This window comes from Phacochoerus africanus, chromosome 8 (genome assembly GCF_016906955.1).
Source record: "Phacochoerus africanus isolate WHEZ1 chromosome 8, ROS_Pafr_v1, whole genome shotgun sequence".
NCBI lineage: Eukaryota > Metazoa > Chordata > Mammalia > Artiodactyla > Suidae > Phacochoerus > Phacochoerus africanus.
In genome coordinates this window covers 53372125-53399635 of record NC_062551.1, presented here as the reverse complement: position 1 = coordinate 53399635, position 27511 = coordinate 53372125, and the positions used below count along the sequence as shown (strand labels likewise).

Sequence of the window (27511 nt, the reverse complement as noted above, 5' to 3'; positions counted from 1 at the left end):
CTGAGCTCTGCACTGCCAGGCCTGCTAACAAGCTGACCCGCCCCCCCCCCCCCCCCCGGGGAGGGGGCGGAGGCACTTCTGTTGGCCTCGCTCAGCTACACCCCTGTGCCTGGAACGGGCCTGGCACCCAGGATGTCCCTCACAATCTCCCTCCCTCCCTCCCCATGTATCGTCCCCCCACCCCTAGACTCCAGCCAAGTCCCGAAAGACCCGAAAGCAATGGGGGCAGGGGGCGTCGGTACAGTTTTAAAAAAAGGATTGTTTTTTTTTTTTAATTTACAAGAGTTCTAAATGTACAGAATTCTCCTTTAAAAAAATCGTTATACACAATAAATACAGTACAAAAAAATTTATCTTACAGTACTAGTTTTGTCTCCAAGATTTCAAAATCTGGCGCGGGTGGCTGGCGGCAGGAAGAACAGAGGGAAGACTGGTGGGGAAGGGGTGGCAGGAAGACCCCGCTTTCCGGTTTTGGAGGCGCTCGGATTTCAGTCGAGGGACTGGAGGCTTCAGAATCTCTCTCTTACTCGAGCACACTCAGAGGGACAAAGGACACGGAGTGGGACGCACACACGCGGGCGTGACCCCGGCGCCCGCGGGCACAGCGCCCCAGGTGGGGCGGCCCGGGGCGCGGGCTCCCGCTGCCCCTTCCCTGCGCTTCCTCTCTCAGCCTATAGGGAGTGGTGGGGAGAGGCTGAGCGCCGCTCCCAAGGACCCTGCCAGCTCTGAGCACCCTCCACTCACGGATCCGTGAAGCCACACGGACAGGCCTGGTACCTGGGGTACCCGTGTACGCGTGAGCAGTGGGGACAGCCAGGGAGCCCTCATCCCTGGCAAATGCACGCGTGTCCCCCAGTGGAGGGGCGGAGTGTGGCAGGAAATAGGAAGAAAAGGAAATGACAGGATTACGCCCTCCTTTGGCAAGGGGACATTGTACATGACTGCCCCCTCCCCGAAATCCACGACCCCCACCCAATGACCCGGCTGAAGCAGGAGGTGGGGGAGGAGGCTTTTGTGACTCAAATAACTTAGGCAAGAACAACTGGAGGGGTCCCCGGCTTGTGTCCCCCAGGAGGCTGAGGTCAGACGCACGGCTGCCCCCCGCCCGGCATCCCTGCGCAGCGAAGGGACGGGAGAGGGAACATCAGCCCGGTGTTATCTGTTCAACGTCCTGGCGCCGAGGCCACCGTTGTGACTGGAGGGCGGGTAGGCCTCCGGCCTGTGCAGGGGCGACGGGGAGGCAGGGGTGACGGCTGCTGGGGCAGCGTGGGGGTACGGGGGTGCGGGCGTCCGGCCGGGGGCCTGTTGGAGGTTCAGGATGCTGTCGATGGCGCTCTGGAGATGTTCCGTGAGCGTGTCGTCCTGCGGGCTGTCGCTGGAGAAGCTGGCCTGGTCCACATCGGGCGACTCGGACTTGCGCCGCTTGGCGGGGGGCAGCGGGGGCGCCTCCCAGCCGGGCTCCCGGCTGCCGCTGCCCTGCCCAGTGGCAGCCCCGGCTTCGCCCGGGGCGCCCTTCAGCATCCGCTGGTACAGCTCGTCCTCCACCGCCGCCAGCTCTCGGATGAGCCCGCTGGTGGCCTCGTCCACTTTGGTGGGCAGAGGCGCCGGACTGCTGCCCCGGGCCCTGCCTGCTGCCGTCCCCTCGGCAGCCCCGCCACCTGGGGCCTCCACGTTCTCGCGGTACGTCTTCCGGAGGGGCAGGCGGGGGCAGTGCGGGGCCGGGACCGGTGGCTTGCGGTCGGGGGTGGCCGGTGGCGGGTGGTCCACCGTGCCGTTCATCTGGCCGGTGGGCGGGGGCGGGGGCGGGGGCGGGGGCCGGGGCGGGGGCTCGGCCGCCTTGAGGGCGGCGGGGGGCGGCGGCGGGGGCTGGTGCACCGGGTCCAGGGCCGTGTTGTGGACGACCTTGCTGAGCCCGGCTTCCTGTTTGATCTTGAGCTTGAGGCCGATGCGGCTCCGGGCCTCGTAGGTCTTGATGGGTGGGCGGTTGCGGGAGGGCATCGGGCCGTCCTCGTCGGCGTCCAGGGACGAGGCGGCGGACGACGAGGAGGACGAGGACAGGGAGGAGGACGACGCCCGGGCCCAGGTCACGGAAGGGGAGCCGCCTGCGCCCCCGTGCCGGATCACCAGCTTGGTGGGCAGGTGCAGAGGGGGCTGGGTCGGAGCCCCAGACGCTGAGGACGGCGGTGGGCCGTGGCCGGGGAGCCGATGTCCCTCGGAAGAGGCGGCGACCGGGAGGCCGAGAGAACGCGAGGAAGACACATACTCATCTGCAGGACCAGGGAGCCAAGAAAACCCAGGGGGTTACGGAAAGCAGGAGGTGCCTGCTGAGCAGAGCTGAGAGGAGCCGTGTACAATGAGCACCTACTGCTTGCTGGGCCCGGGGCTAAGCCCTTGATTCAGCAAATCCTGACACTTCTAGGCAGGACTCTTCCCAATTCCCAAGCCCCGCTAATGTGCAAGCCCCAGTGGGCACTAGAGAGTGGAAGCCACCTTAACTTTTGCAACCCAGGAACGTTGCTTGCTTCACCCCAGTCCTGGCTCTGCTCTCCGGCTTGTCTATCCCCTTCGGGGTGGCAGAAGGTTCCCTCCACCCAGGCCAGGATCGGGAAGGTGCAACGGACGCACAGTGACGGGGGAAGAGAACAGCTCTGGTTTCAGAGCCAGGCGGACTCGGCAGAAAGGCTGGACTCGGGCGCCGCCCAGTGGTGGAGTGAGGTAAGGTCACTCACCCAGCTGCCGCCCAAGTCGGATTCCGCAGCTCAGGCGCTAGAGCAGGAGTGGGGGACCGCGCTCCCGCCCCTCTTACCTGGCTTCTCCTTGGCCAGCTGTTTGTCCAAGGCCAGGGTGGTCTTTTCCTCCTGAATGAACATTCGGTCGATCATGACCATCTCCGCTGACGGGCTCACCCTCTGAGGGGAGAGAGAAGAAAAGATGGGGAAAGTGAGGAGTCACACTCGGGGCACGCTAGCAACTGGGAGGGATGGAAACGGACTCCTCCCCATCCCTCTTGTGACCAGCCTCCCTCCCCCTCCGCCTTGCTCAGAGGGGGCCAGGGGAAAGGGAAGGGTGCCCCAGGAAGGAAGGTGATGGCCACCCTACCCGGGACTCCTCCAGGAGCAGGAGGCGGTATTTATTGAGCATGGCCTGGGTGCGTTTCAGCAGCTGCGTGGAGACGGTCTCAAACTCCTCGTCCACTGTGGAGGAAGAGAAGAGGTCCAGAGGCCCAGATGTTGGCGGGAGGGGAGGGGGGTTGACCTGAGGACACGCATGGAGCTGGGCGCATCCTGCCCCCCCTACAATGGCGTTTGCAGAGCTGCGCTAGCATCTGCTCGCTGGTACCCTCTGCAGTCCTCGCCACCCACCTCCACACACCTGGGACATGGTGGGGAGAGTCCCGGGAGGCCTCACCTTTGTGGTAGTCGTTAGGGGAGGGGAGGGCGCCCTGGTAGACGTGGTAGGGCAGGAGGCGATGCAAGGCGTCCTCAAAGGAGGGGAAGGCCGTCTTGTAGTCAGGGTGCAGGACGGAGCCCTGATGTTTGTGCAAATGCTCCAAGAAGCTGGGGGGTGGAGAGGACCACACGCACACACACAGAGCTGGTGGTGAGGCCAGGAGAGGAAAGACCCTGGAGCCAGAGCCCCAGGCCACAAGGCAGACAACAATGGGGGGCAGTAACGTGGAAGCACCATGTTACTTTGCTGACCGTGCCTGTTCCGCCTCACTGCATCTCTGGGGCAGCCAAAGTAGGAGGTGCTATCGTTATGCCCATTTTACAGATGAGGAAATGGAGGCTCACAGAAGTAAAGTCCCTGACCCAAAGCATCTACAGTGGGAGTTCCCACTGTAGCACAGTGGGTTAAGGACCTGGCTCTGCTGCAGCTGTGGTCTAGGTCGAAGCTGTGGCTTGGATTCAGTCCCTGACCTGGGAACATCCAAATGCCATGGGTGTGGTCAACCTCCCCCCAACACCCCCCCAAAACCAAACAACAAAGAAGAGGCCCCAGCATGAGCCCCATTCTCCATGTAATACCATCTCCTGCCACCTGGGGTCAGCATGTCCCCACTCTGCCTCTGACCCGACAGCAAGCTTGGGGAGGTTGGTCCCTTGGCTGCTTGGTTGATAAGATCCTTTTCTGGGCTGTTTTCTAGCATAGCGCATATTCCGTATGATTGTCTTTCCCACCAGACACGCATGTCTGTACCCTGTGCTGAAGACCAGCAGCCCCCACACACCACAGGGGCAGGACTTGGTCCGCCTGGTGTTTCCAGAATCCAGCACAGAACTGAGTGCTGTATGAGGACTTGACCGTGCAGAAGGAAGGAGCAGAAGGCAGGCAAGCCTCCAATATTTACCCAACCATCCACTCAAACAGCCATCCGCCCAGCCACCCCCAAGTCCCATCCATCCATTCAACCAAGCCCCCATTCATCCTTCCACCGGCCCAAACACCCATCGGGCATCCCCTGACATGGCACTGCCTGCCCCAGCCTGTGTGAGATGCTGGAGGTGCAGCCATGACCAAACCACACCAAACCCCTCCGTCTTGAAGCCACGATCACTCCTAGCAGTCTGAGTCCTCACCGTCACCCTAAGGTGACCACCCCATTTTCTAGAGGGGGAAGAGGAGGGCCTTCGGGGAAACGGCACTGCCCAAACCACCGGGCTAACGCAGAGGTGGAGGGCGCAGGCACAGCAGGGGAGGACCAAGGGCGGGCGCTGAACTCACCAGGCTTCTTTGCTGGGCTGAAGCGTGGGTGGTTTCTTCAGGCCGCTCAACTTGCTCTCATACTGCGGGGGAGAGAGGCCAGTAAGAGGAATTGCCACGGAGGAGCCTGCCCGTGGCTCCTTGACCCCCTCCACCCCCCAGCCTGGGACGAAGATGGGAGTGGGGCTGATGTCCTGCGAGCTGCGGTCTCGGCTCCCGGTGCGGGATGCCCTGCGCACAGCGCTCAACCTGCAGGGAGCACCCAGGCTGGGCCGGCACGGGGAGGGTGACAGGCAGGCCTGAGGCCCCTGGTGCGCCGCCTGGGTCCCGTTCAGCCCCTGCTCCAGCGTGGGTCTCAGCCTCCGCCTGGTGTCCCCTCCCTGCCCGTCAGATGGCCCGTTTCCCTGGTCCGGCCCACGATCTGACGTGCATGGCCTCCTTCCTCTGGCCCAACTCTTCTGACGCCTAAATCTCTGGATCTTGACTCCCTCTCAGGCTCTGGAATCTTGGCCCCTGCCTCAGACCCCCTCACACCACCACTCATCTCGCCCCTCCAGCCAGGTCCGACCAGCCTAGTTCCACCCCCCCCTTCTGCGTCTCACCCCACCTCCCCCAACCCCTCCCCCAACCCCTCGGCCTACAGTCTCAACCTCTCACCTGCCACCTCCCCCAGTGACCGTCTGGGGGCTCAGGCCATCTCTCCTATCATCACCTGTCATTTTGGTGTGTGTGTGTGTGGGGGGGTGGTGTCCTCTGTCTAGGTGCCTTGGTCTCTGCGTGCCCCCCGCCCAGGCTGTCTGCTGTCCTCTCTGCCCGTCTCTGCCTGCCTGCTGGTCAGCTTCCCTGGCCCTCTGCTCTGGCGGCCCCTTACCTGCAGCGCGGAGGACTTCCCCGGCCCGGATGCAATCGCCTTGGCCACACTCAGGGACGGGAGGCTGCTGGCAAAAGCTTTGCTCTCGGCAGGAAGCAGAGGAGGGAGGCCTGGGGGGTGGGGGCAGACAGGGCTCAGGGGTCACTGGCACAAAGACTCCTCCAAAGACGTGACCCCATCCGCAGCATTTCTCTAGCTCTTCGGCTCTGAGGGTCGGGCCAGCCCTGGAGTGGGCGCCGCCCGTCAGGGGAGCTGGTCCCTCCTCCTCTACCTTCCCCGCCCCCGCCCCGTCCTCCTGTCACTCAGCCCCTGCCCACCCGCCTGCAGGGCCCCCTGCGTGAGCCACCCCTCCCCTACCTGCGGTGGCCATGGGCGCCGGGGCAGGGGGGTGGCTGGGGGCGGTGGGGGTCCCGGATGGGGCCTGCCCGCTGACCAGCACGGAGGCAGTGGGGCTGGCGAGGGGCCCCAGGCTGGCGGAGGTCTGCGGGGTCTTGCTCTGGAGAAGGATTCCGGACGGCACCTGCGGAGAGGGACAGGTGGTTGGGGGGCCGCACGCTAGAAGTGGGGACAGCCAGGACGCAGGGCCGGGGTGAAGAGAAAGCCATCAAGCGGGGGCGGGGGGGAGGGATTCCGACCGCACTGCAGGGGCGGGCAGGGGCGAGGGGCAGGCGGTGGCCGGTCCCTGCCTCCCATTACCTGAAATCTCTCGAGAAGAGCCTTCGGCTGGGGCAGCGCCGGGAAGGGGGTGGTCACCATCTGGAAGGTCCGAGGAGGCGGTGGGGGGGGCGCTGTGGGCTCGGGGACCAGGGTGGAGGGTCGGAGGGGGCGTGGAGGACTTGTGGGGCCCCTGGCCAGGTGGGAACTGGAGCTGGAAGTCGGGCGGCGTGGGGGCTGGCAGCCTGGAGGACGTCTCGGAGGAGGCCGTGGCGGCGGTGGAGGCGGGAGGGACGTGGGGGGCTGCGGGCAGCGGCCCTTCCAGGGGTTGGGATGGGGGTCGCAGAGGGGGCTGGGGCGGGCCCGGGGCAGAGGGGGCGGGGGTGCTTGTGGCTGGGGGGACGCCCAGCTGGTTCTGGATGACGAAGATGCCGGGCAGAGTGGGGGGCACCTGGGGGGGAGGGCAAGGGTGCAGGGCGGGCTCCGAGGGTGGGCGGGACAGGCTCTGCGGCTGGGACGGTGGGCGGGAGTGGGGCCTGGAGGGCGGGCGGGAGGGGGGCCGGGCAGGGTGCGGGGAGGGCAGGTGGGGGCTGTCCCCCAGGGGGGCCTGGTGAGGTAGTGACGGGGATGAGGAGGGGCCTGGGCCCTTCAGCGGAGCCGCTGCTGGGATCTGGGCGGGGGAGGGAGGTAGAGGGAGGGGGCAGGGGTCAGAACCAACCTTGGCTTGCATTGCCCCAAGACAGTGGGGACCCCGGCCACCCCCGCCAGGAACCCCCCCCTTCTTAAGCCACCCCTTGTCCTGAGAGGAAGGACCCCAGCATCCTTCCCGCTCCACCTCCTGTCCTCCTTCATCCCGCCACCTGTGCACCTACCTCATTCCCTCCACCTGTTCCCCACATCATCCCTCCCCCTCCCGTCCCCCACCGCATCCCCCCATACCTCTGCCCTCTGATCTCAGCCCCCTCCCCCTCCTCCCATGAAGGCGAGCTCTGCAGGCTTTGGGGACAGCAGCAGAGGAAGCAGTGGCGGCAGGGGCACCACACCAGCTGCCCAGCAGGTAGGCGGGGGTGGGTGGGGTAGGGAGCATGAGCACAGCAGCAAGGGGGGAAGGGGGGTGGCCGGGCGGGGACAGCAGCCCAGCTGCCAGCCCCAGCCTGACCATCCAGCTGTAACCCAGGAAAAGAGACACCAGCACAGACACTGCGGCTGCGTGTTGGGGTGTGGGGCTGATGCCGAGAAGGACACGGTGGGGACTGGAGGAGCCGGGGATAAGGACTAAAACTGAGGGTCGGGTCAGGTCCCTCTGGATGCCAGCCCATGAATTACAGGGCCCCTTCTAAGTGTCCGTGGCCTCTGCCTCCGTGTGCCTGTGTGGCCATGGCTGCAGGCCTACCTGGGAGCTGTGTGAGCCTGCACGGTGGGCATGGGTGTGTGAGTGTGTGTGCACACGATCCAGGCACCGGTGCTGTAACACGTATAGAGTGACGTCGCCTAAAATGCATCTTTGTCAGAACATCTCAGCCCTGGGCACTCTCTTCCCGCAGGGGTCACCTCCCTGAGACCAGCGAGTACCAGCTGTGGCCCCCACACTGAGCCGGCACCCTTCCGCTCACTGTCACAGAAGCCGCTTCCCTGTGATGGCGCATGCTGACCCAGCACATATGGCCGGGAGCTAGTACCCACTCATGAGGTCTCTCCACGGCCCTGGTGATAATATCGGACCCATTGCACAGATGAGAAATTGAGGCCAGGGAGCCAATATGAGTGCTCCAGAGTCTTGGACTTGTGCTGATCATCTCCCTGTCTTTTTTTTGGGGGGGGGTGTTGCCATGCCCGAGGTAAGTGGAAGTTCTCAGGCCAGGGATCAAACCCACGCCACAGCATGACAACACCAGAACCTTAGCCTGCTGAGCCACCAGGGAACTCCCTCCCTGTCATGTCCATACCACCCAGTAACTTCAAACCTGACCCAGGACTCAGGCTCAGAGGGCTTAGAGGACTTGCCCAGGGCCACCCACCCCTGCCATGCTCCAAAGCTGGGCTCTGCTCCCAGCCTCCAAAACGGGCTAACTCATGTTTCCAGAGTTACAACTTCCTTTCAGTCTCCAAGCTTGGCCCTGAATTACCCCGGGCAATTCAAAATAAAAACGCAGGAGTTCCCAGGTGGTGCAGTGGGTTAAGGATCTGGCCTTGTCACTGCCATGGCTCTGGTGGTTACTGTGGCTTGGGTTCAATCCCTGGCCCGGGAACTTCCGCATACCACTGGTGCAGCCAAGAGGAAAACAAAACAAAACAAAACAAAACCCAAAAGCAACTAACAGATCAATCCATCCACACATCTCCAAAGGCTTGCCGCCTCTAAGGAGGGATCAGAAGGCTGGACCTTGGCTCTCAGGGGGCTGACTTGAGATTGTTACCTGGACAACCAAAGAGCAGCAGCAGGTGAGTAGCTAAGGGAGGAAAAGGATGAAGGGAGCTGGCCCCCTTGACAGCCTGAAAGCACATGCTTCAAGGGCTTAGGGACCTGGCAGCACAGATGTGCCAGAACACTCCGTGAAGTAAGGAGAATGAGCCATGAAACGACCACTGGACAGCGGGCTAAACTGCGCAGGCACAGTGGATCTGACCACAGCACCGTCCCGATGCTGAACATGCTGAATGGGATAACTGCTCTGGTCTGATCAGAGAAGGCTCTTATCCTCGAGGGCTGAAATATTACACGAAAATATCAAAGGGCGAAGAAGCATGATGCCTGCAACTTACTCTCAGCTGACTCAGAGTATACCTGTCAGGAGAGCTACAGATAAAGCGAACGCGGCCACATACGTACAGTGGGTAAAGCTGGTGTGGCTGCCAGCTTGCAAGATGGCCCCAGCGATCCCTGCCTCAGGCTGTCTCCTCCCACCTGGCACCAGGCGCGGCCAAAAGAACACCCCAGACGGAGTTCCCGTCATGGCGCAGTGGTTGGCGAATCCGACTAGGAACCATGAGGTTGCGGGTTCGATCCCTGCCCTTGCTCAGTGGGTTAACGATCCGGCATTGCTGTGAGCTGTGGTGTAGGTTGCAGACGTGGCTCGGATCCCGCGTTGCTGTGGCTCGGGCATAGGCCGGTGGCTACAGCTCCAGTTGGACCCCTAGCCTGGGAATCTCCATGTGCTGAGGGAGCAGCCCAAGAAATAGCAAAAAGACCAAAAAAAAAAAAAGAGAGAACACCGCAGAGGTGTCACATGTCACTCCCATGGTTAGGTTCTAAAAAAGACTGTGGATTCTGTCCTGGGTGCTCTCTTACTTTCTTCCTGTTGGATCCCGTCCTTGGGGGATGCCAACCATGCAGCATGTCATGAGCTGCTCTTTGGAGAGGCCTCAGCCTCGGTTCCTCTCTACACAGGGAGAGGGACTTCCTCCTGCCGAGAGCTGCTTGAGGGCACCTCCTGGAAGCAGATTCTCCAGTGTAGCCAAGCCATGGTCCCGGCTGATACCTTGACTGTAATCTCTTAAAAGAGATCACGAGCCACCACCCTCCAGCTAAGCTGCTTCCAGACACCTGAGTCTTAGAAACCAGGTGAGATAAATTGCTGTTTGTTGTTTCAAGCGGCTAAGATTTTGGGGGCGGCTAATTTGTTACATAACAATAGATAATTTATACCTCTGGTAAAATGGTCAAGACCTCTCATGAGTATTATTCCCATGGATTAGCCTTACAACTTTGCTATATGTTTGAAATGATTTAAAAATGAAAAGTTTAAAAACAGGAGCTCCTGGAGTTCCCCTCGTGGCTCAGCAGAAATGAATCTGACTAGTCTCCATGAGGATGAGGGTTTGATCCCTGGCCTCGCTTAAGGGGTTAAGGATCCGGCGTTGCTGTGAGCTGTGGTGTAGGTTGCAGATGCGGCTCAGATCCCATGTTGCTGTGGCTGTGGCGTAGGTCGGCAGCTGTAGCGCCAATTAGATCCCTAGCCTGGGAACCTCTATATGCTGTGGGTGCGTCTCTAGAAAGACGAAAATAAACAGGAGTTTCTGCTGTGGCGTAACAGGATCGGTGATGTCTTGGGAGAACTGGGACGCAGGTTTGATCCCCGGCCTGGCACAGTGGGTTAAGGATCTAGCCTTGCTGCAGCTTTGGCTCGGATCTAATCCCTGGCCCAGAAACTCCATATGCCACGGGGAAGCCAAAAAGGAAAAAAAAGATATATATAAATAACAAAAAAGTTGTAAAAAATTAAAAACCTCATCCTCGTTAAAAATGCAGAGACAAATGCACACACTCCCGCCAGACCAAGTCAAAAACCAAATGAGATACTGGGGAAATAGATGGACTCCATAGCACAGAAAAAGCTCATCTCTCTCATATATAAAGACTCTTGAGAAATCACTGAGAATAACCACCAGCGTGAAAAGAGGAGTCATGGGTGATCAGACAGTGTGCAGAAAACGCAAAAGGCTTAAGTATTTCAAGAGATGCTCAACCTTACCTATAACAAGAGAAAGGCAAATCAAAAGAACCCCATGGAACCCTTTCCAGGCATCACAGCAGAATAAGCCGTGTGTCTGATAAAGACACTCATACGTTGCCCCTGGGGGTCTAAAGTGGCACCATCTGCTATAACCTCAGAGGAATGCAATTCAGCAGCAGCTGTGCAAATTCTAAGTGCCCACGTGCTGCGATCCAGCAAACAAACATCCGGAAAGTGACCAGAGAGATACACCTGCACATGCGGGAAGTGACACCGGGATGATTGGCTTCCTGCAGCTCTGCGTGGAGGACCAAAGCCTGGATGTGGTCCAGTGCGCATCAGGACAGCATTTCCAGGGATGAAGGATCATCCATCCAGGGTGTACAGAGGACTGTGCTTCACTGTAACAAAGGACCAAAGGAACTCCCCATGTGCTGCCCAAGTAAGCGGACAATGTGCTACCTGCTGGGTAGAGAGAAATGTAAACCCGTCTTTGCAGGAGGATGTATATGCACAGTGAGCTGGGAGGATATACACAAAGCAGGTGCGGACGTTACGTGGAGGGGCTGGGGCTGGGATTTCGGAGCTGGGATGTGAACATAATACTGAGTGCCAAAAAGAAGAGATGCTGGAGTTCCCGTTGTGGCGCAGCGGAAACGAATCCGACTAGTATCCATGAGGATGAGAGTTCAATCCCTGGCCTTGCTCAGTGGGTCAGGGATCTGGAGTTGCCATGAGTGGCTGTGTAGGCTACAGATGGGGCTTGGATTCTGCATTGCTGTGGCTGTGGCCTAGGCTGGCAGCTGTAGCTCTGATTTGACTCCTAGCCTGGGAACTTTCATGTGCTGTGGGTGCAGCCCTAAACAGCAGGGAAAAAAAGAAAAAAAGAAAAAGAAAAAGAACAGATGGTTTATTTTATTTATTTTTACTTATTTATTTTTTGGCCACGCCCATGGAAGTTCCCTGGTCAGGGATGGAACCTGAGCCACAGCAATGACAATGCTGGATCCTTAACCTGCTAGTCCACCAGGGAACTCTGGAAAGATGTTTTAGATGGGAGGGAAGAGGAGTTCCCTGGTGGCCTAGCAGGTTAAGGACCTGGCATTGTCACCACTGTGGCTTGTGTTCCATACCTGACCAGGGAACTTCTGCACACTGTGGGTGCCAAAAAAAAAAAAAAAAAGTAAAGAAAAAAGGCAAGGCCAAAAGTTAACTTCATACCAAAAATGTTACAGTTGCATCTGCACGGTGGTATCATGGGTGATTTTTCCGCTTGGTTCCTTTCTATATTTCCTAAATTCTCAAAATAAGCATGAAATTATTTTTATCACCTTTTTTTTTTTTTTTTGGTTTTTAGGGCTACATGTGTGCCATATGGAAGTTCCCAGGCTAAGGATCTATTCAGAGCTGCAGCTGCCAGCCTACACCATAGCTCACAGCAATGCCGGATCCTTAACCCACTGAGCAAGGCCAGGGATCGAACCTGCACTCTCATGGTTACTAGTCAGGTTCACTACCACTGAGCCACAACAGGAACTCCATATAATCACTTTTTTTTTTTTTAAACTCCCAAGTGAGTGGACTGTCTACGGAGAGATTTCAACTGCCCTGGGTGAGACGGCAGGACATGTGATTCACAGAGAACTGGAAGTACAGGGGGAGCGCGTTTCCCCACCTGGCCGCGAGAGAGCCAGATGCTGGTCTGGGGTTGAGGGAGCTGCCGCAGGAAGCCTTCACTGGCACAAACTCCATGGAGGAGTAAGCCGTTTGGTCCTTTCCAGAAAATGTTTGCAAAGCGCACATAGTCCAAATCCCCAGGGAATGGGTTCCAGGACCTCCACAGAGGCTCAGGTCCCTTGCACAAATGACACGGTATCTGTATATAATTTACACAATCCTCTCATATCTCAGATATTTTAAATCATTGCTAGATTACTCATAATACCTAATACAATGTAAACACAATGTATAGGAGCCTGCATGTAGGAAATGCAACTTCTGATTTTTGGAACTTTCTGGAATATTTTCCCCTGAATATTTTCGATCTGCAGTTGGTTGAATCTGTGGAAGCAGAACCTGCGGGTATGGAGGGTTGACTATGTACCCTCGGGTCCAGCAATTCTATTTCGAGAAATTTACCCGACAGGTCTATTTCTAGAAAATACCCTAAGGGTATTTTCACACATGTGTGCAAAGCCTGATACAAGAATACGTGTAAAAGGGTTGGGTTGTCTGTTGCCAATTCCACCGGGGACTGAATCAGTGACGACTTGCGTGTCTATGTGATGAAACAGACACTAAAAGGTTTGACAAAATATGGCCCAGAGGCCAAATCTGGCCTGTTGCCTGCTTGGCTGACCATTTTGTGTGGGCTGCAAGCTAAGAATGGTTTTTAAGTTTTTCAAGGGTTGAAAAAGGTCGAAAGACGAATAACACCTTGCAAACTTGGGTGTTCACCGATTAGGTTTTAGCAGAACACACCACATGCTCCCTTGTCGAGGGAGGGCCTGGGGTCGCTTCTAGGCCATGATGACAGAGGCCTGCAAAGCCTGAAGTCTTGGCCCTTCGTGGAAAATTCGCCTGGCTTCCTTTGCTCTGCAGGACTTTCAACACGCCTGGCCCTGTTCAAGCATTTTACGTATAGTAATTTGTTTATCGCTCACAAGAGCCCCGTGAGGCAGAGGCTGGTACCATCACCCCCTCTTACAGGCCAGGAGACAGAGGCACAGGGAGCTAAGGGACTGGCAGGGGGCACAGAGCCTGTTCGTGGCAGAGTCGGGACCCCAAGGTCCCTGCTACTCACTCCTCCCCACGACAACCCTCCCCGACGGTGCTGTTCGAGCCACACCCCGCGCCCGTCCTAACAGCTCTCCCTTGGCTTCTGTGGCGGGTACTCGGCACAGCACGGGTGGGCGCACGTGTGGTTGGGTTTCTTCCTTCACTGGGTTTTTCGAGAAATGCTCGCTGAGCGTCTGTGGCAGGCCAGGCACTGGTCTGGGCGCTGGGGACACCAGGGGCAGAACACACAGAACTCCCTGCTCTCAAGGAGTTCATGCTATAGCGGAGAGTCTATGTCATAGAGAGGAGTTTATGTTGGAGCCAAGTCTACGCTATAGACGGCAGTTCATGTTACAGCCAAGACAGGCCACAGGGGGAGTGTGCAGCTCGGACAGAGGGTGGCCAGTGCCATGGAGAAATACGAACAGGGAGATGGCACGTAGGGTGATCAACCTGGGCTTCCTGAGACCAGAAGTCCCCTCCTCAGTACTGGGTAAATGGGGCTGCTCGGTCACCCAAGGAGCAAGTCTAGACAAGGACCTGGCACGCAGGACAGATGCGTATCTGCAGGGTTACAACACCCTGCGCACGAACGTGTTCTGGCCCGGCTCTCCATGGCGCTTAGAAAAAGGCTCCTAGCAGCCCCAGGCTCCAGCTGAGGATAGGAGCTCAGGAGGCTGGGAGCTGGGGGACCCAGGCCCCCTTCCGACCACTCTAGAAACAGTGCTTCTACCCTGAGCCTCTCACAGGCCAGGCAGCCCTGGCCCCTCCTCTCCCCTGCCTGTTTTCCTCTCTGTGCAGAGATGAGCCGAGGATGTGCTGGCCCCACATCCCTGGACTGAGCCACGCACTACACCGTAAACACAGGAGCTCAAATAATAACAACAATAATAGCAAATATGTATGGAGTGCTTCTCTGGGCCAAGTATATATGAACCCATCTACTCGTCCTAATAGACCTATAAAGAAACTATCATGCCCATTTTCCAGGTGAGGAAATCAAGGTGCAGCAGGATCCAGGGACTTGCTCGGGGTTAGAACAAGGCCTGGCCTGTATACAAGAGCCCTTGCTTCCCTAAACATCTGCTGATGGAATGAAGAAACCGGTTAGCTTTAAGTCACAATCATAAGTAGCAGAGCCTGAGACTGAAGTCATGGCTATTTAAGGCCAAAGCCTAGCTGATTTCTGCCATCCTGGACCTCGCTGATGTCACTCCCTCCTCTTCCTCCCTATCCTAATCTACCTGCCCACCGGTCCTTTTTGAACGAGTACAATAAAAGGTGGCCAGCCCTGACACCCCACATGCTTATGTGCTAATCATTCATGAGGCAAAGGCTAATTTCTCTAATATGTAAAGAGTTTCTACAAATCAACAAGAAAATGCTCAGTACTCCATATTTGAAAATGGCCAACGATATGAACAGACAACCCCACAGAAGAGAAAATACAAACAGCTCTAAATCTAAAACAAAAACGAAAACCCTGTCCAGCCACACTCACAGTAAAGGAGAAAATTAAAACACGATACTATTTTTCATCTATCAGATTGGCCAAGTTCAAAACTGCTGATGGTGGAGGCAAAAAGGCACAGAGCATATATTGCCGATAATCTAGTAAATCAATTTATACCCCACAGAGAGCAATTTGGCGACATCTGTTAATGCAATAAATGCACAGGCTCTTAGACCTAGCAATTTCCTTTTAGAAAACTTATTCTACAAAGCGACACACATTGTTGTCTGTAGCCTTGCTCATCACAACTAAAGCCCAAAGGTGACCTAAATTCCCAACAACTGGTTAACTAAATAGTACATTCACCCAAGGGAATACTATGCAGTCTATGAAAGAACAGTCCAGGCTCCGAGACGACCTTCTAAATGAAAAAAGGCGCAGAATTGCATGCATGGTATGCTATGACTTTTGTCAATATGGAAGGGGAGGAGTCCAGATATCACTTTGCTTGGCTGTGTGTGCAGAAGGATTGCAAGAGATGGCCTTGGGACGGGAAAGCAGGAGAGAGAGCTTTGACCTAGACCTCTTGACAGCGTCCTTGAAACATAAGCTACCTGAATATCAGTGATCCCGATACAAAAATGATAACCCCAGGGCCTGATTCATTTCCTGCTGTGTGTATCTTGCGACCCTGAAGAGAGTGTGGGCTCCCTGGGGGTGGCCCTGCTCTCAAGCACCCGTGACTGTCAGGAGACCCTCAGGAAATCTCTGGTGAGCCAAGGGAAGCACCTTTTCCCAAGCCAGCGAGACAGAGAGGCAGGCAGGGCAGCCAGGGAGCGAGCGGAGGGAGCCAGGAGAGGGGGCGCAGGGGGCAAGGCTGGTCTGCGCTGGGACAGAGGCTGCTGGGGTTGTCTACCTGGGGGGCCGGCGCCGGGGAAGCCTGGCTGTCGGGGGCCTGAGGGCCAAGGCCAGCTCCTTTGGCGACGGGGGTGGTCGGGGCTGGGTCTTGGGCGGGAGGCGGGGCGCTGACTATGACCGAGGCGGGCACGGAGAGGTGGGGGCCCTCTGTGGGGAGGGGCTGCTGGCTCCTCTCCTGAAACGGGCAGCCCGCACAGGGTCAGAAGGCCGTCCCTGGGGACCCGCAGCCTCCCCGCCCTGACACCCTGCCCCACTGATGCTCCAGAGAAGTGGGTGGAGGGAACTGGCTGGGGGGGCACCAGGAGGCAGGGAGCCCAGGCCAGCGGGTGGGAGCCCCAGGGTCCAGGTGCCAGGAGGCTGCAACCCCGGGCAGCAACTTCCCCTCGGTCCCTGTGAGTCACTGTCCAGCTCCGCCGTGACGTCCACCTCTCAGGCCCTGTCTGTCCATCGGTCTATCTGTGTCTCACCCACTCTCTATGAGCCCCCTCCAGTTCTCCAGCAAGAGGGCAGCCTTGTCAATCTGTCAGCAGTCAGCCCGTCCCTCTCCCTGTCTATCTGGCCTACTCCTTGTCTATCCGTTCTTCTTGTCTGTCTGTCTCTGTGTCAGGCAGTTGGCCCCTGTCACGCTCGGGCCTCCTCCTTGGGAACCTGGGGCAGGGGTGCCACCTCTGAGATGCTCTCCCACACCCACAGGACCACCCGGTGGCTGCCTCGGCCACAGCAGACCCCTCCCCACCCGGCCTCCCCCCTCCCACAGTTACCTGGGGCAGGAACATCTGCAGGGAGTCCTGAGTGAGGATGGCCGTGGCGGCGCCAGAGGGCGGCTGCCCCAGGACGATCTTCTCCGGGCTGGACGCCAGGCCTGGGCTGGGCTGGGGGGTGGTGGCCTGAGGCGGGGCGGCAGCCTGCGGGATAGGGGCCTGTGGGGGCTGCTGTTGCTGCGCCTGTGGCTGCTGGAGGCCCAGAGGCAGCGGTGTGCTGACCGTGGGGGGTGCCTGGGGCGCTGTCTGCACCGTGAGGACAGGTGCTGCTTCCCCGGTGGCGGCGGCGGCAGGGGTGGCCGGCTGCACCAGACCCTCGGGGGTGTTGAGCATGGCCACAGCGCTAGGGGGCAGAGTGACCCCCTGGAGGACGGTAGTGGCGGTGGGGCCGGCGGGTGCCGGCTGGCTCTGCGTGGGCAGGCTGCCCGCAGCCAGCGACACGGGCATCTGGAAGAGCGCCGGCTGGCCCACCTGGATGGGGGCGGCCGAGAGGATGTGGGCGGTGCTGTGGGCCCCGGAGTGGGGGGCCAGCACGGGGCCCAGGCTCAGCGGGCCGGCCAGGTTCTGGTTGGTGAGGATGGGGTTTGCGATGAGCTGTCCACTGGCATGGGGGGCTGCGGCCGCCAGGATCTGCCCACCCACGTTGGCCGGCAGGGCCGAGAGCGGCTGCGGGAGCTGGACCGCCGACGTGCCAGGCAGCAGGAACTGGTTCTGGCCGGGCAGCATGTGCTGGGCGGGGATGACGATGCTGCTGCCCTGATTCAGGAGGTGCACACTCATGGGTTTGCTCAGGGCCCCGGGGGGCTGTGGCGGGGCCGCCCCGGTGGTGGTGGCAGGAGGCTGCTTGAAGACGTTCGCCTGCAGGGCGGGCGCCGGGAAGCCTGACAGCACCACGTTCTGGCCGGCCTTGCCTGCTGCCATGAAAGTCAGGTTCTGGGGGGCCTTGGGCTGCTGTGGGAGGCCCCCCGCCTCACCCTGGATGGTGAGTGTGGCGCCCGCAGGGGCGAATGGCTTGGGTGTCAGCTGGTAGAGCTTGGGGGGCAGCACGCCGGCAGGCTTGGGCTGGATGGGCGTGGGCGTGCGGTGCAGGATCACGTTGGGCGCAGGAACCAGCGGCGACGTGCCAAGGCCCGGGGCCACTGCCAGCGGCTGTCCCGAGGGCGCCCCACTGGCTGTGGCCGTGGCAGCTCCCGCCCCTCCGAACACTGAGTTCCCGTTGAGCGTGGTGGCCACGGCGGCTGGGAGGTTCTTCTGGATGACCAGCCCTGCCCCCTGGGGTGAGACACCGGCCGATGCCAGGGTCACTGGCTCTGAAGGGCCGGCTGCTGAGGCCAGATAACCGCTGACAGGCACCTGCTTGGCCAGGAGCTGGGAGGTGGGCGGGTTGAGGGCCATGACGGGCTGGCCCACCACTTGGATGGGGGCCAGGCCGAGCGTGGCTGCCGTGGCACCCCCGGGGCTGCCATTGGGCAGGCCTTGGAGGCCGGGGATGGGCTGCAGGGTCACGTTGCCCAGGCCCACGGGCTGCAGAAAAGGCTGGACGCTGAGAGCTTTGCTGACCACGTCCTGGGGTGGCACCAGGGCCTGGTGGGTCAGCACCGTGGGTGGGGCCTGCAGCCCCAGCAGGTCGGCACCGCCTGGGAAGAGGGCCTGGGGTCCTGCGGCCACGGCAGCAGCTCCTCCAGCGCCCGCCGGGCCTGCCCCGCCATCTGCGGGCTGCAGGGTAGGCAGCTGGAAGGGGCCCAGGTCCAGTTCAGCCTCGGCTTCAAGTGTCTGCTCAGTGATGTTGGCCTCTTGGAGGCTCTGCTGGAGGATGTCGCAGGGCTGGTCAGCGCCCCCACCACCCCCGCCACCACCTCCTGCTGCAGGCGAGCCCAGGATGTCATCTTCCAAGAAGTCAAGGTCCACGCTGGGGGCCGGCTGGCTGGGCTCTGGGTTCAAGTGGTTGCCAGAAGCTTCTTGCACATGGAGCTGGAAGCCAAGCAAGGTGAAAAGCAAAGAGCTGAAGTTAGCAAGGGGCTGGGCTCCAGGCACGACTGAAGCCAAGGGCACTTGGTGTGGGGGTGGCACGGTCAGAAAGAACCTTCTGTCTAGAAGTAGCTGGACCCAGGTTCGAATCCCAGCTTTGCCAGGGCTGGGCTGTGCAGTGTGAGGCCTTCTCCATGGGGCCTGATTTCTCCTCTGTGCACGTCGGCAGAATGTGCCACAGCAGTGACCCCAACCACTGCAGTGACGTCGGGTCCTTAACCCACTGTGCCACAAGGGAACTCCCTAAAAACCAGGTTCTCAACAATGGTCTAGGCCTGTAACACTTATGTGCAATTCTAAAACCCAAAAGGCTCTGCAAATACCAAACTTTTGGTAACTTTTGGCTGTAAAACCTGACAAGAACTGGGGTGACATGACGGGGAGGTGGGGCTTAATTCATCCACACAGTGTGACTTGTCCTAAGTGTGACTACAGAGAGGTGAGTGTGTCACATGACATGCAGTACACAGTGTTCAGCAGCCCCTTTCCAGAACCTAGCCCCAAAGGTTCGGATGAGACCACAGTTCTGTTAAAGACAGCAGAGGCGGCAACTTTGTGCCACCTACGCTGTGAACTTGATGCTTCTTAAATGCTTTCCAGGATGGTGACCCAGGACACAAGTGAATACTCAATATGCGTACACTCCGCTGAGCAAACATCTCCCCAGCAATAATGAGGCCAACGGCACGGAGCACCCACTGATACTGGACAACCATGGATCAGAACGTGTAGCTTGACAGATTCTGAGTTAATCCCCATGGAGGGCTCAGAGCGGTACCTGGCACCCGCTGGCACGTGGGAAATAGCATCTCTCACTGTTACTGTCGTTATTATTACCATCCATGTCGTTGTTGTTAACAGCAGCCCAGCGGGGTGGGCACTGCTCCCAGGCGGGAGGAGGGGTCGCCCTGCTGAGTGGAGGGTGGTGCCTGGCAGGACGGGGCTCCAGCTTGGCCCCCAATTGAGTTCCAAACCGCTGAATGGCCATAACCAAAGCCGCCTCCTAGGAGCGGCTGTGACACTGACCGACCTCACGTACAGGAGGTGCTGAGAACATGTCCAGGGACCTTACGGGTATCAAGAGGACAGCGATGACGAGAATAACGACCACAAAGTGAGAACAGAGGCTCATATTGTTACTGTGTCTGTAAACGTAATAATGTGAACGTAATGTTTATTTGTTGGGCTCTGGATTTAGTCATTTATATTGTGCCAGATAAATTATGTGGAATATATTATTGTGACTGTGCGGATTAAGTGAAAATTACCATAAAAGGCCTGGTATACGATAAGTATTCAGTAAATGATAGTTATATGATGGGGGGGGGGGGAGAAGTGGGGGGGGAGAAGGTGGGGGAGGCCACAGAAGAGGAAGAGGGGGAAGGGCAACCAGCACTGAGTAAGGGGCCCAGCCCAGGCGGGCACACAGTAGGTGCTCAATAAAAGCCCACACTGCATTCCTGGCTCTGGGCTTTGCTCATCACCCTTGGTTCATTTCCCAGGCGGAGACTGGGGTTCGTGTCAGTCAGTCCCCTCCCGCAGGGCAGCGCCGCCAGTGGCTGAGCCGGGACAGGACCCCGAGCCCCCCAGGCCCAACTGCTCAAGAGTGCCCCCCTAAGAACTCCAGAGCCAGCCTCTGCCTCTGTACCAGCTGACCCCCCAAGGCCAGGGACCCAGGACCCACACCCCCTTCTCTGAGGGGCCCGTGCAGAGCCGGCCGGGGGCCCAGCAGCTCTGGTGTCACCTCAGCCCCGTGCTGCCCTCAGTGACTGCCCCCAGCTGCCCTCCTGGCAAAGTGCTTTGGGGGACAAGCGTGACCCAGTCCCCACCCCACCCCACCAGCTGCCACCAAGGGTGCCTCGGGTGCTGACTGGAGCCCACACCCTCCCCCAGCCCCTGGGCCACTTACCCCGGGACCTTCATAGAAGGCACTTGGGGCCTCCCCGGGGTTATCCAGGAGGTCATCGCTGTCGAGCTGCAACAAGACCCGCCCCCACCCAAGGTCAAAGGTCAGCTGGGCAGTGGGCCGGCCCACGCTCTAGAACAAAAACCAGCGTAGGGTTAAATGGGTCAAAACAACAAAGATGAGATGGGGGTGGTTTGAGGGGTACAGGAAACTCCTCTCCCAGAAAAGGAGCCCCAAAGAAAGGGGCTTGGCTGCACGTTCCTTTGGGGTGTTTGCGGCTGTGCCCATGGCATGCAGAAATTCCAGGGCCTGGCATCAAACCCAAAGTGACCCCAGCACTGACTTGCCCTCAACTTTAGAATCCTGCCTCCCGGCGTCCCCTGCCCGTCGCCCTTTGGGTCTTTGGCAACACATCCTCAGGGCCTGTCGCATTTGCTCCCTCCTCCCAACAACTGTCTGTCCCTTCCAACTGTCCATCCCCCCTCTCTCTGTGCGGCCCTGCCACCCGGAGCATAATGCGCTGTGCTGTTCCCGACTCCGGGCGGCCAGGGCCGGTCTCGTTCCCAGGAGCATCGTCAAGGCTTCGAACAGGCCCAAAGCCCCCACTAACGTCTGCCCACAGCAGAGCCTCCCCCACCGACCTCTCTCTCTGGCCGATCTCTTTCTAGAACCCCAGACGCACATCCAAGATCCCTCCCTAAGCTTCTGGAATCTGCCTCAAACTCCCCATCTCTGAGAACAGAGAACAGCCCACTCAGCGGCTCAGGTCAAGTCCAGGAGGCATTCTGGACATTCCCTCCTGCCCCACCACCTAATCCGCCAGCAAGTCCAGAGGCGCCTGGCACTTCCGCCACCGCCTGCCCGCAGCCAGGCCACCATCACCCCGGCGCACTCGCCTCCACACCACCAATTTGATTCGTCTCCTCTTGGGAAGCGTGGGCCAGCTTAGTGACTCGTTTCTAGTGAATGCAGTGCCATGATGAAGTGACAGTGTGTGACTTCCACGACTAGGTCATAAAAGGCACTGAGCTTCCTCCCGGCCCCTCCCTCGGGTTGCTCGGTCTGGGGCCATACCCCCGTCATGAGGACTCTCCAGCAAGCCTATGGGGAGCCCCTCGTGGTGAGGAGCCAAGGCCTCCAGCCATGAGCCATGGGATCAGTCATGGAAGCCACCCTCCAGCCACACAAACCTCAGATGACAGCAGGTCCAGCCACCGTCCTGGTGGCTACTCAGGGGAGACGCCGAGCCAGACAGCCAGCTAAGCCACTGCCCCATTCCCAGCCCTCGGTAACAGAGAATTCTAACAAACATTGTTTTAAGTGTTGGGGTAACTTGTTACACAGCCCTAGGTAACTGATACGACGGCCCAATAGACTTCCACTCCTCCTTGCTCTGTTCCATTCTCCAGAGTGCAAACAGGACATGGCATTCTCCTGCTTAATAACCCATCAGAACGGCCTGCCAGTCAGAACAGGGTCTCAACTTCTCTCTCAAGGCCCTCCCAGCCCTGCCTGACCTGGTGGGTTTTGTCCCACGAGTTTCCCCACTGGCCTTTCTGTTCCTCGAATGTGTCAAACTTTCCTATCTTTCCACCTGCTCTTGCCCTGCCCACAGCACTGTGGGCACCTCCTCTGGATCCTTCAGGTCCACCTCCAAGGTCACTTGTGGCCCACCCAAGCTAAGGGAGCCCCCCCCCACCCCCCGCATTCATTTTTTTCTAAACCTCTTCTGTTTGTTTTGTTTTGTTTTTTTTTAGGGCTGCACCTGCAGCATATGGAGGTTCCCAGGCTAGGGGTCCAATCAGAGCTGCCGCCACCAGCCTATGCCAGAGCCACAGCAACGCCAGATCCAAGCTACATCTGTGACCGACACCACAGCTCATAGCAACGCTGGATCCTTAACCCCCTGAGTGAGGCCAGGGATTGAACCCGAGTCCTCATGGAAACTAGTCAGGTTCATTACCACTGAGCCACGACGGGAACTTCTTCTAAACTTGTTTTGTGCAAGTGACGGCACTGTTTCCTGGGCTACTCTGCTCAGCGCTTTCTACCACCGCCTCTATTCGGGACCAGCGCTTCGTTTCCCAAGGAAGCATGTGCGGCGTGAGGCAGGGACTGGTTCTCTCTCACCTTCCACCATAACCCTGGGGCCCAGCCTGAGGAAGGCAGGGCCAGAGGGCTACTGAATTGGGGGTGGGGTGGGGTGGGGGTGTCCCTCAGCTTCAATTCCACAGCCCCCTGCCCTGGGGAGCCCTGTCCCTGCCCCCACACTCACCTTCTCAGATCCATGTAAGAAGTCATTGAGGGCCTGGGGGTCACTGAAAGAGAAAAGGCAAGAGATACTTGAGCTGAGGGACGGGGGTAGGGAGGGAGGGGGTTGGGGGGGAGCCCGTTACTCACCAAATCACGTCTAGTAAGCATCTCCCATCCTCATCATCCATCGCCACTGGACGGGGCGGGGCGGGAAGAGGACAAGGGAGACAAGTTAGACACTGGCGGCACCAGGACCCCCCGAGAGGGGTCAGGCTTTCTGGTCTTTGAGGTCTGTGGGCACGGGGCCGGGGCAGGGCAGGGGCCCTCCGTACCAGACCCTCCTGACCAGAGGGAAATAGCTGCCTTTCCCGCCTCCCTGGCTCCCTCTCTTTCATCAGCATCTGATGACGACGATGAGGATGACGTCAGCCCAGCCTCAGGGAGCCCCGATCACGTGTGGTCTGTGCTAAGCGCTTCACACACGCGTAATTCATTTCATCCCCACGACAGCCTTGCAGGCGGGACCTGCCACCCCCGATTTTCAGCCGTGTGAGCGGGAGAGCAGAGTCGTGGCTCTCGGGCTCCAGGCTAGCCCGGGACACAGCCAGGGCTGCAGCCAGAAGTCTGGCCTGAGCCTGTGCTCGGCACTGCCCCGCTGCCCTGCAGCCAGGGCAGGGGGTGGGTGTGTGTCGGGGGGGCCTCCACGTGAAGCGGGGCAGGAGGGAGTGGTATGAAGGGCCTGATGGGCCAGGTTCTGGGTCCCCCTAGAAGACAGTGTAGTGTGGTTCTCAAGGAAGCGGGGAGCGGGGGGGGGGACCGGGAGGATGGGCACCCGGAGTCAGAGGAGCTGCGGGATCCAGGCTGCACCTGTCAGAAGAGGAGGCGAGCACGGCTAACACGTGTCCTGTGCTCACCTGGGGCCCAGCCCTGTCCCGAGTGTTTCACAACTGTTAGCTTGTCCCCTGCTCCCCCAAGCCCCCAGAGAGCATGCTGTGCGCCCCCCTTTACAGATGAGAAAACAGGAAGGTCCCTGTCTGCCTATCTGCCCCCACTCACCTCGCCTTTCACTGCTCCAAACACCCCACTGAGCTCCCACACACCCATCTTGCCAACTTCTGCCCCCCAGCCGTCCTTCCCGCCTTGCAAACACACCAAGGGACCCATCCTTCCCCGCACTCATCCTCTGTCAGCCCGGCATCCTTCCCTCCCGGCGGTGGTGTAGACGGCATGAGACGAGAAATGGTACCCAGCCCAACCCAGGGCATCAAAGGGATTGACCTCTCTTTTTTGGGGGAGCGGGTGGTTCTGAACTCGCTGAGGACATGTGACTGTTGTGGGTGCCCTTCCCTTCAAAACACAAGTACAGAATCTCACATGGGCCCTCAGCTGGCTCACAACCACCCCCGCCCACAACACTGTCTGGACTCGATGGACAGTGAGCTCCTCACGGCCCCCCCGGCCCCCCGACCCTCAACTTGGGGGAGGGGGGAAGAAAAGGGTTCCCTGGTAGCTCAGGGGATTAAGGACTCAGCATTTGTTGCTGCTGTGGTGTGGGTTTGATCCCTGGCCTGGGGACTTCTGCGTGCTGCAGGTGTGGCCAAAAAAAAAAAAATCTCAGGTAGGGACCCTCCTAGGTGGGTCAGGGTCTGCTCTGAATGGTACTTTGGAGTCTGATGAAAGCAAGAGACCCTCCTGCCAGAAACATGCCCATGAGCCCACAGTGGTCTCCGCTCTTCCCCAGGGGTCAGGGGATGTACAGATGCACGCACATACGTGCACACTTCACGGGCCCTGGGTTCACAAGCGTGGTCTAGAACAGGGCACGCAAGGCAGACAGAGACCCCCACTCCAGATCCTCACATGCCTATCACACTCCCTCTAGAGCTGGCCCCGGGGACTGTCCCCAGAGAGGCCCCTCCAAGGCTCTTGCTGCATCTGGTGATGGTGCCAACACCCTCTCTGGCTTCACCCCCATCCCATGCTTCCTTCCTCCTGTGTCACCAGCTCTGTGACCTATAAGGCCCCCTGCCTTTCCCAAGCCATCCATGGTGGGCAAGGCCTGGCCAGGGAATGATAAGGCAGGGTCTGCAAAGAATGTGGAGAAGAGGGGAAAGGCCGGAGGCGGGGGGATGGCCTGAATGACCCAGGGCCCAGGCTGGAGGGGGCGGGGCTGAAGGTTGTGGCCAAGCCAGGCTCTGCCAAGCAAGAGCATCCCTTCCGGGGAGGTGGACGGGGCGCCGCCCCTCCAGGAACGAGTGGGACGCGTGGCGGGTTACCTGCGCTACAAACGAATCATGAAGGGAAGGAGGGGGTGTCCACTCCAGGTCTACGCGGGGCCCCCGGCTGGGGACTTGGGGAGCGTCCTTTCGGGGGCCAGCTGTGGAGGGAGAGAGAATGAGAGAGAGGCTGTGAGTGAGACAGTGGGTGCAAAGGAGAAAGAGCGAGCCTGAGAGCGGGAGGAGTCAAGGGCAAGCCTGACCCGCCGAAGCCCAGGCTGACTTTATCACACGCATCAGCTCTTGTCATTTGAGGTGCTTATGTCCTCGGAGGTGACCACGAATTCATGATCATGGACACTGAGCCACCACCCCGGAGGAAGTACAAGGTCAGTGTCCTGCCAGCCTCGTGTCCCATTCTCATTCAACACTTCCCCTCGTTTTATGTATGTTTCTGTTTAAAGACACCTTGTTTAGGAGTTCCCTGGTGGCTCAGTGGGTTAAGGAGCTGGCATTATCGCTGCTGTAGCTCTGGTTACTGCCGGGGCACGGGTTCAGTCCCTGGCCAGGGAACCTCTGCATGCTGAATGCAGCCAAGAGAAATAAATAAAGACACCTGTATACTATAAATTGTTGATTCACTCACACTGAGCTCATGGCCAACAGCTACAACCGCAACCCTACCTGAAGGACGCTCATCTCTCACACACTCTCTCACACACACACGCACATGCACGCACACGCACACACATGAGTTCTCTGTAGAGAACATCCTGCCTTCCCTTGCTTAGAGTGCTGGACAGCCTTCAGCACTACAGAGAAGGGGCTGTTTTTCACACAAAAACACCAACAAAAACCACAAATGTGCAAAACGACAGGGCACTAAAGAGAGCACCAAAGGACACGTGTTGACAGCATTCTGGCTCAACAGAGGAGGCAGAGGGGTGCCGCGTTCAACCTCGGCTGGGAGCCCACGCATCAGGCAACTGAGACGTTTCAGGGCTCTGCACACATCTGTGAGTGAGCACAAAAGCACGGAGAGCGTTGCTTTGGAGGGTTGTCAGTGTTAGCAAGTAGGTGGATTCGCAGATACGGAATCTGAGCATAAGGAGGCTCAAATGTGACCATGATGATGGCTGCAGGCCCACTGTGTGCCGGCCACTGGTGTTAAGTACTCCGCACAGATTGGCCCATCTCACGTCCTTGGAACCCCTGAGAGGCAGGTGCTGTTATTACCCCCATTCTGCAGACCAGGAAGGCGAGGTTCAGAACGGCCAGCCACGGGTCCAGGATCCCTCAACTGTGAAGTGCCAAGCTGGGCTCCGAGCCCAGGCAGGCTCACGCCAGAGGCCCCGCCCGTAACCACCATCCCTCCGTCTCCCTCCCAGCATGCTGCTCCTCTTGAAAGATCTGAAGCGAACATGGCAACAGTGTCAAGATAACACCAAGCTGGGTGACAGCCTCTGTTAACATTTTATGAGTGCCTGGGATGGTTTCGATCCAGAGAAGTGACAGAGTGGCTGGAACAGAGAGGAGGAACGTGAGCTGCTTCTCCTTTGTATGGAGAGTCCAGGGCTCTGGAGGGATCTAGAAAGCATCTGTCACATGACCCTGGAACATGGGATCCTGGCCCATCTAGATTCCAGGTGCACTGCCCTCCCCTGGAGGTGACCCCAAGGGCCCGCCGTGGCGGTGATGAGAGCCGCCAGCACCACGTGGGTCCTTCCCTCTTCCCGGTCCCCAAGCTTCGGGTGTGGCCCAAGTTCTGCAAACCATGGACCAGAACTAGAGCCAGGAGGGGGTGTATCCAGGACAGGGCCTTTCAAATGAGGTTCACGGGTGCAGGTCCAGCGGGAGGCCCCAGCCTGTGAGGATCTGTTGGCCCTGTGTTTTCATTCCGATGGAATCAGAGAAATGGGGGAGGCGGGGGGTACTTTCTGGGGAGAAGGAAATGTCCTGCATTGTGATGGGGGGTCAGCTACAGGAGGGTTTCAAATTCACAGCTCAGGAGTTGCTTGGTGGTGCCGCGAGTTAAGGATTCAGTGTTGTCACTGCAGCAGCTCAGATCACTGCTGTGGCATGGGTTTGATCCCCGGCCTAGGAGTTTCCGCATGCCACGAGGACAGCCAAAAAATAGTAATAAAAAAATTCACAGCTCAGATTTGTGTTATGTCAACTCATGTCAATTTTACCTTAAAAAAAGAAATATTTACGAAATAACCCACCAGCATGGAGTGGCAGTGGGGGAGGAGGAGTGCTGAAGAGACAGGTGAGGGTGGGTAACTGTTAAGGCTGAGTGACGGCTATGGGGGGGGGGGGCATGCACAGTATCATTCTAGTTACTTTGCATCTTTCTGAAAGTTTCCAGAACAAAAAGAACACAATTTGGAGTTCCCGTCATGGCTCAGTGGTTAACGAATCTGACTAGGAACCATGAGGTTGCGGGTTCGACTCCTGGCCTTGCTCAGTGGGTTAAGGATCCGCCACTGCCCTGAGCTGTGGTGTAGGTCGCAGA

The 27511-nt window shown here is 58.7% G+C and overlaps 1 protein-coding gene across 1 annotated transcript in view; it reads right to left on the bottom strand.

Moving 5' to 3' along the window:
* Positions 1-268: 268 nt before the first annotated feature.
* The window catches only part of BICRA (BRD4 interacting chromatin remodeling complex associated protein), a 77429-nt gene continuing 50186 nt past the window's right edge, over positions 269-27511 (bottom strand). The window contains 15 exon segments of the mRNA XM_047789844.1: positions 269-2267; positions 2807-2909; positions 3100-3194; positions 3409-3557; positions 4726-4787; positions 5576-5685; positions 5933-6095; positions 6272-6382; positions 6384-6899; positions 15831-16007; positions 16594-18564; positions 20531-20596; positions 22803-22845; positions 22928-22973; positions 25057-25157. Coding sequence (XP_047645800.1) covers positions 1156-2267; positions 2807-2909; positions 3100-3194; positions 3409-3557; positions 4726-4787; positions 5576-5685; positions 5933-6095; positions 6272-6382; positions 6384-6899; positions 15831-16007; positions 16594-18564; positions 20531-20596; positions 22803-22845; positions 22928-22968 — 4719 coding nt within the window. The 5' untranslated portion in view covers positions 22969-22973; positions 25057-25157 and the 3' untranslated portion in view covers positions 269-1155.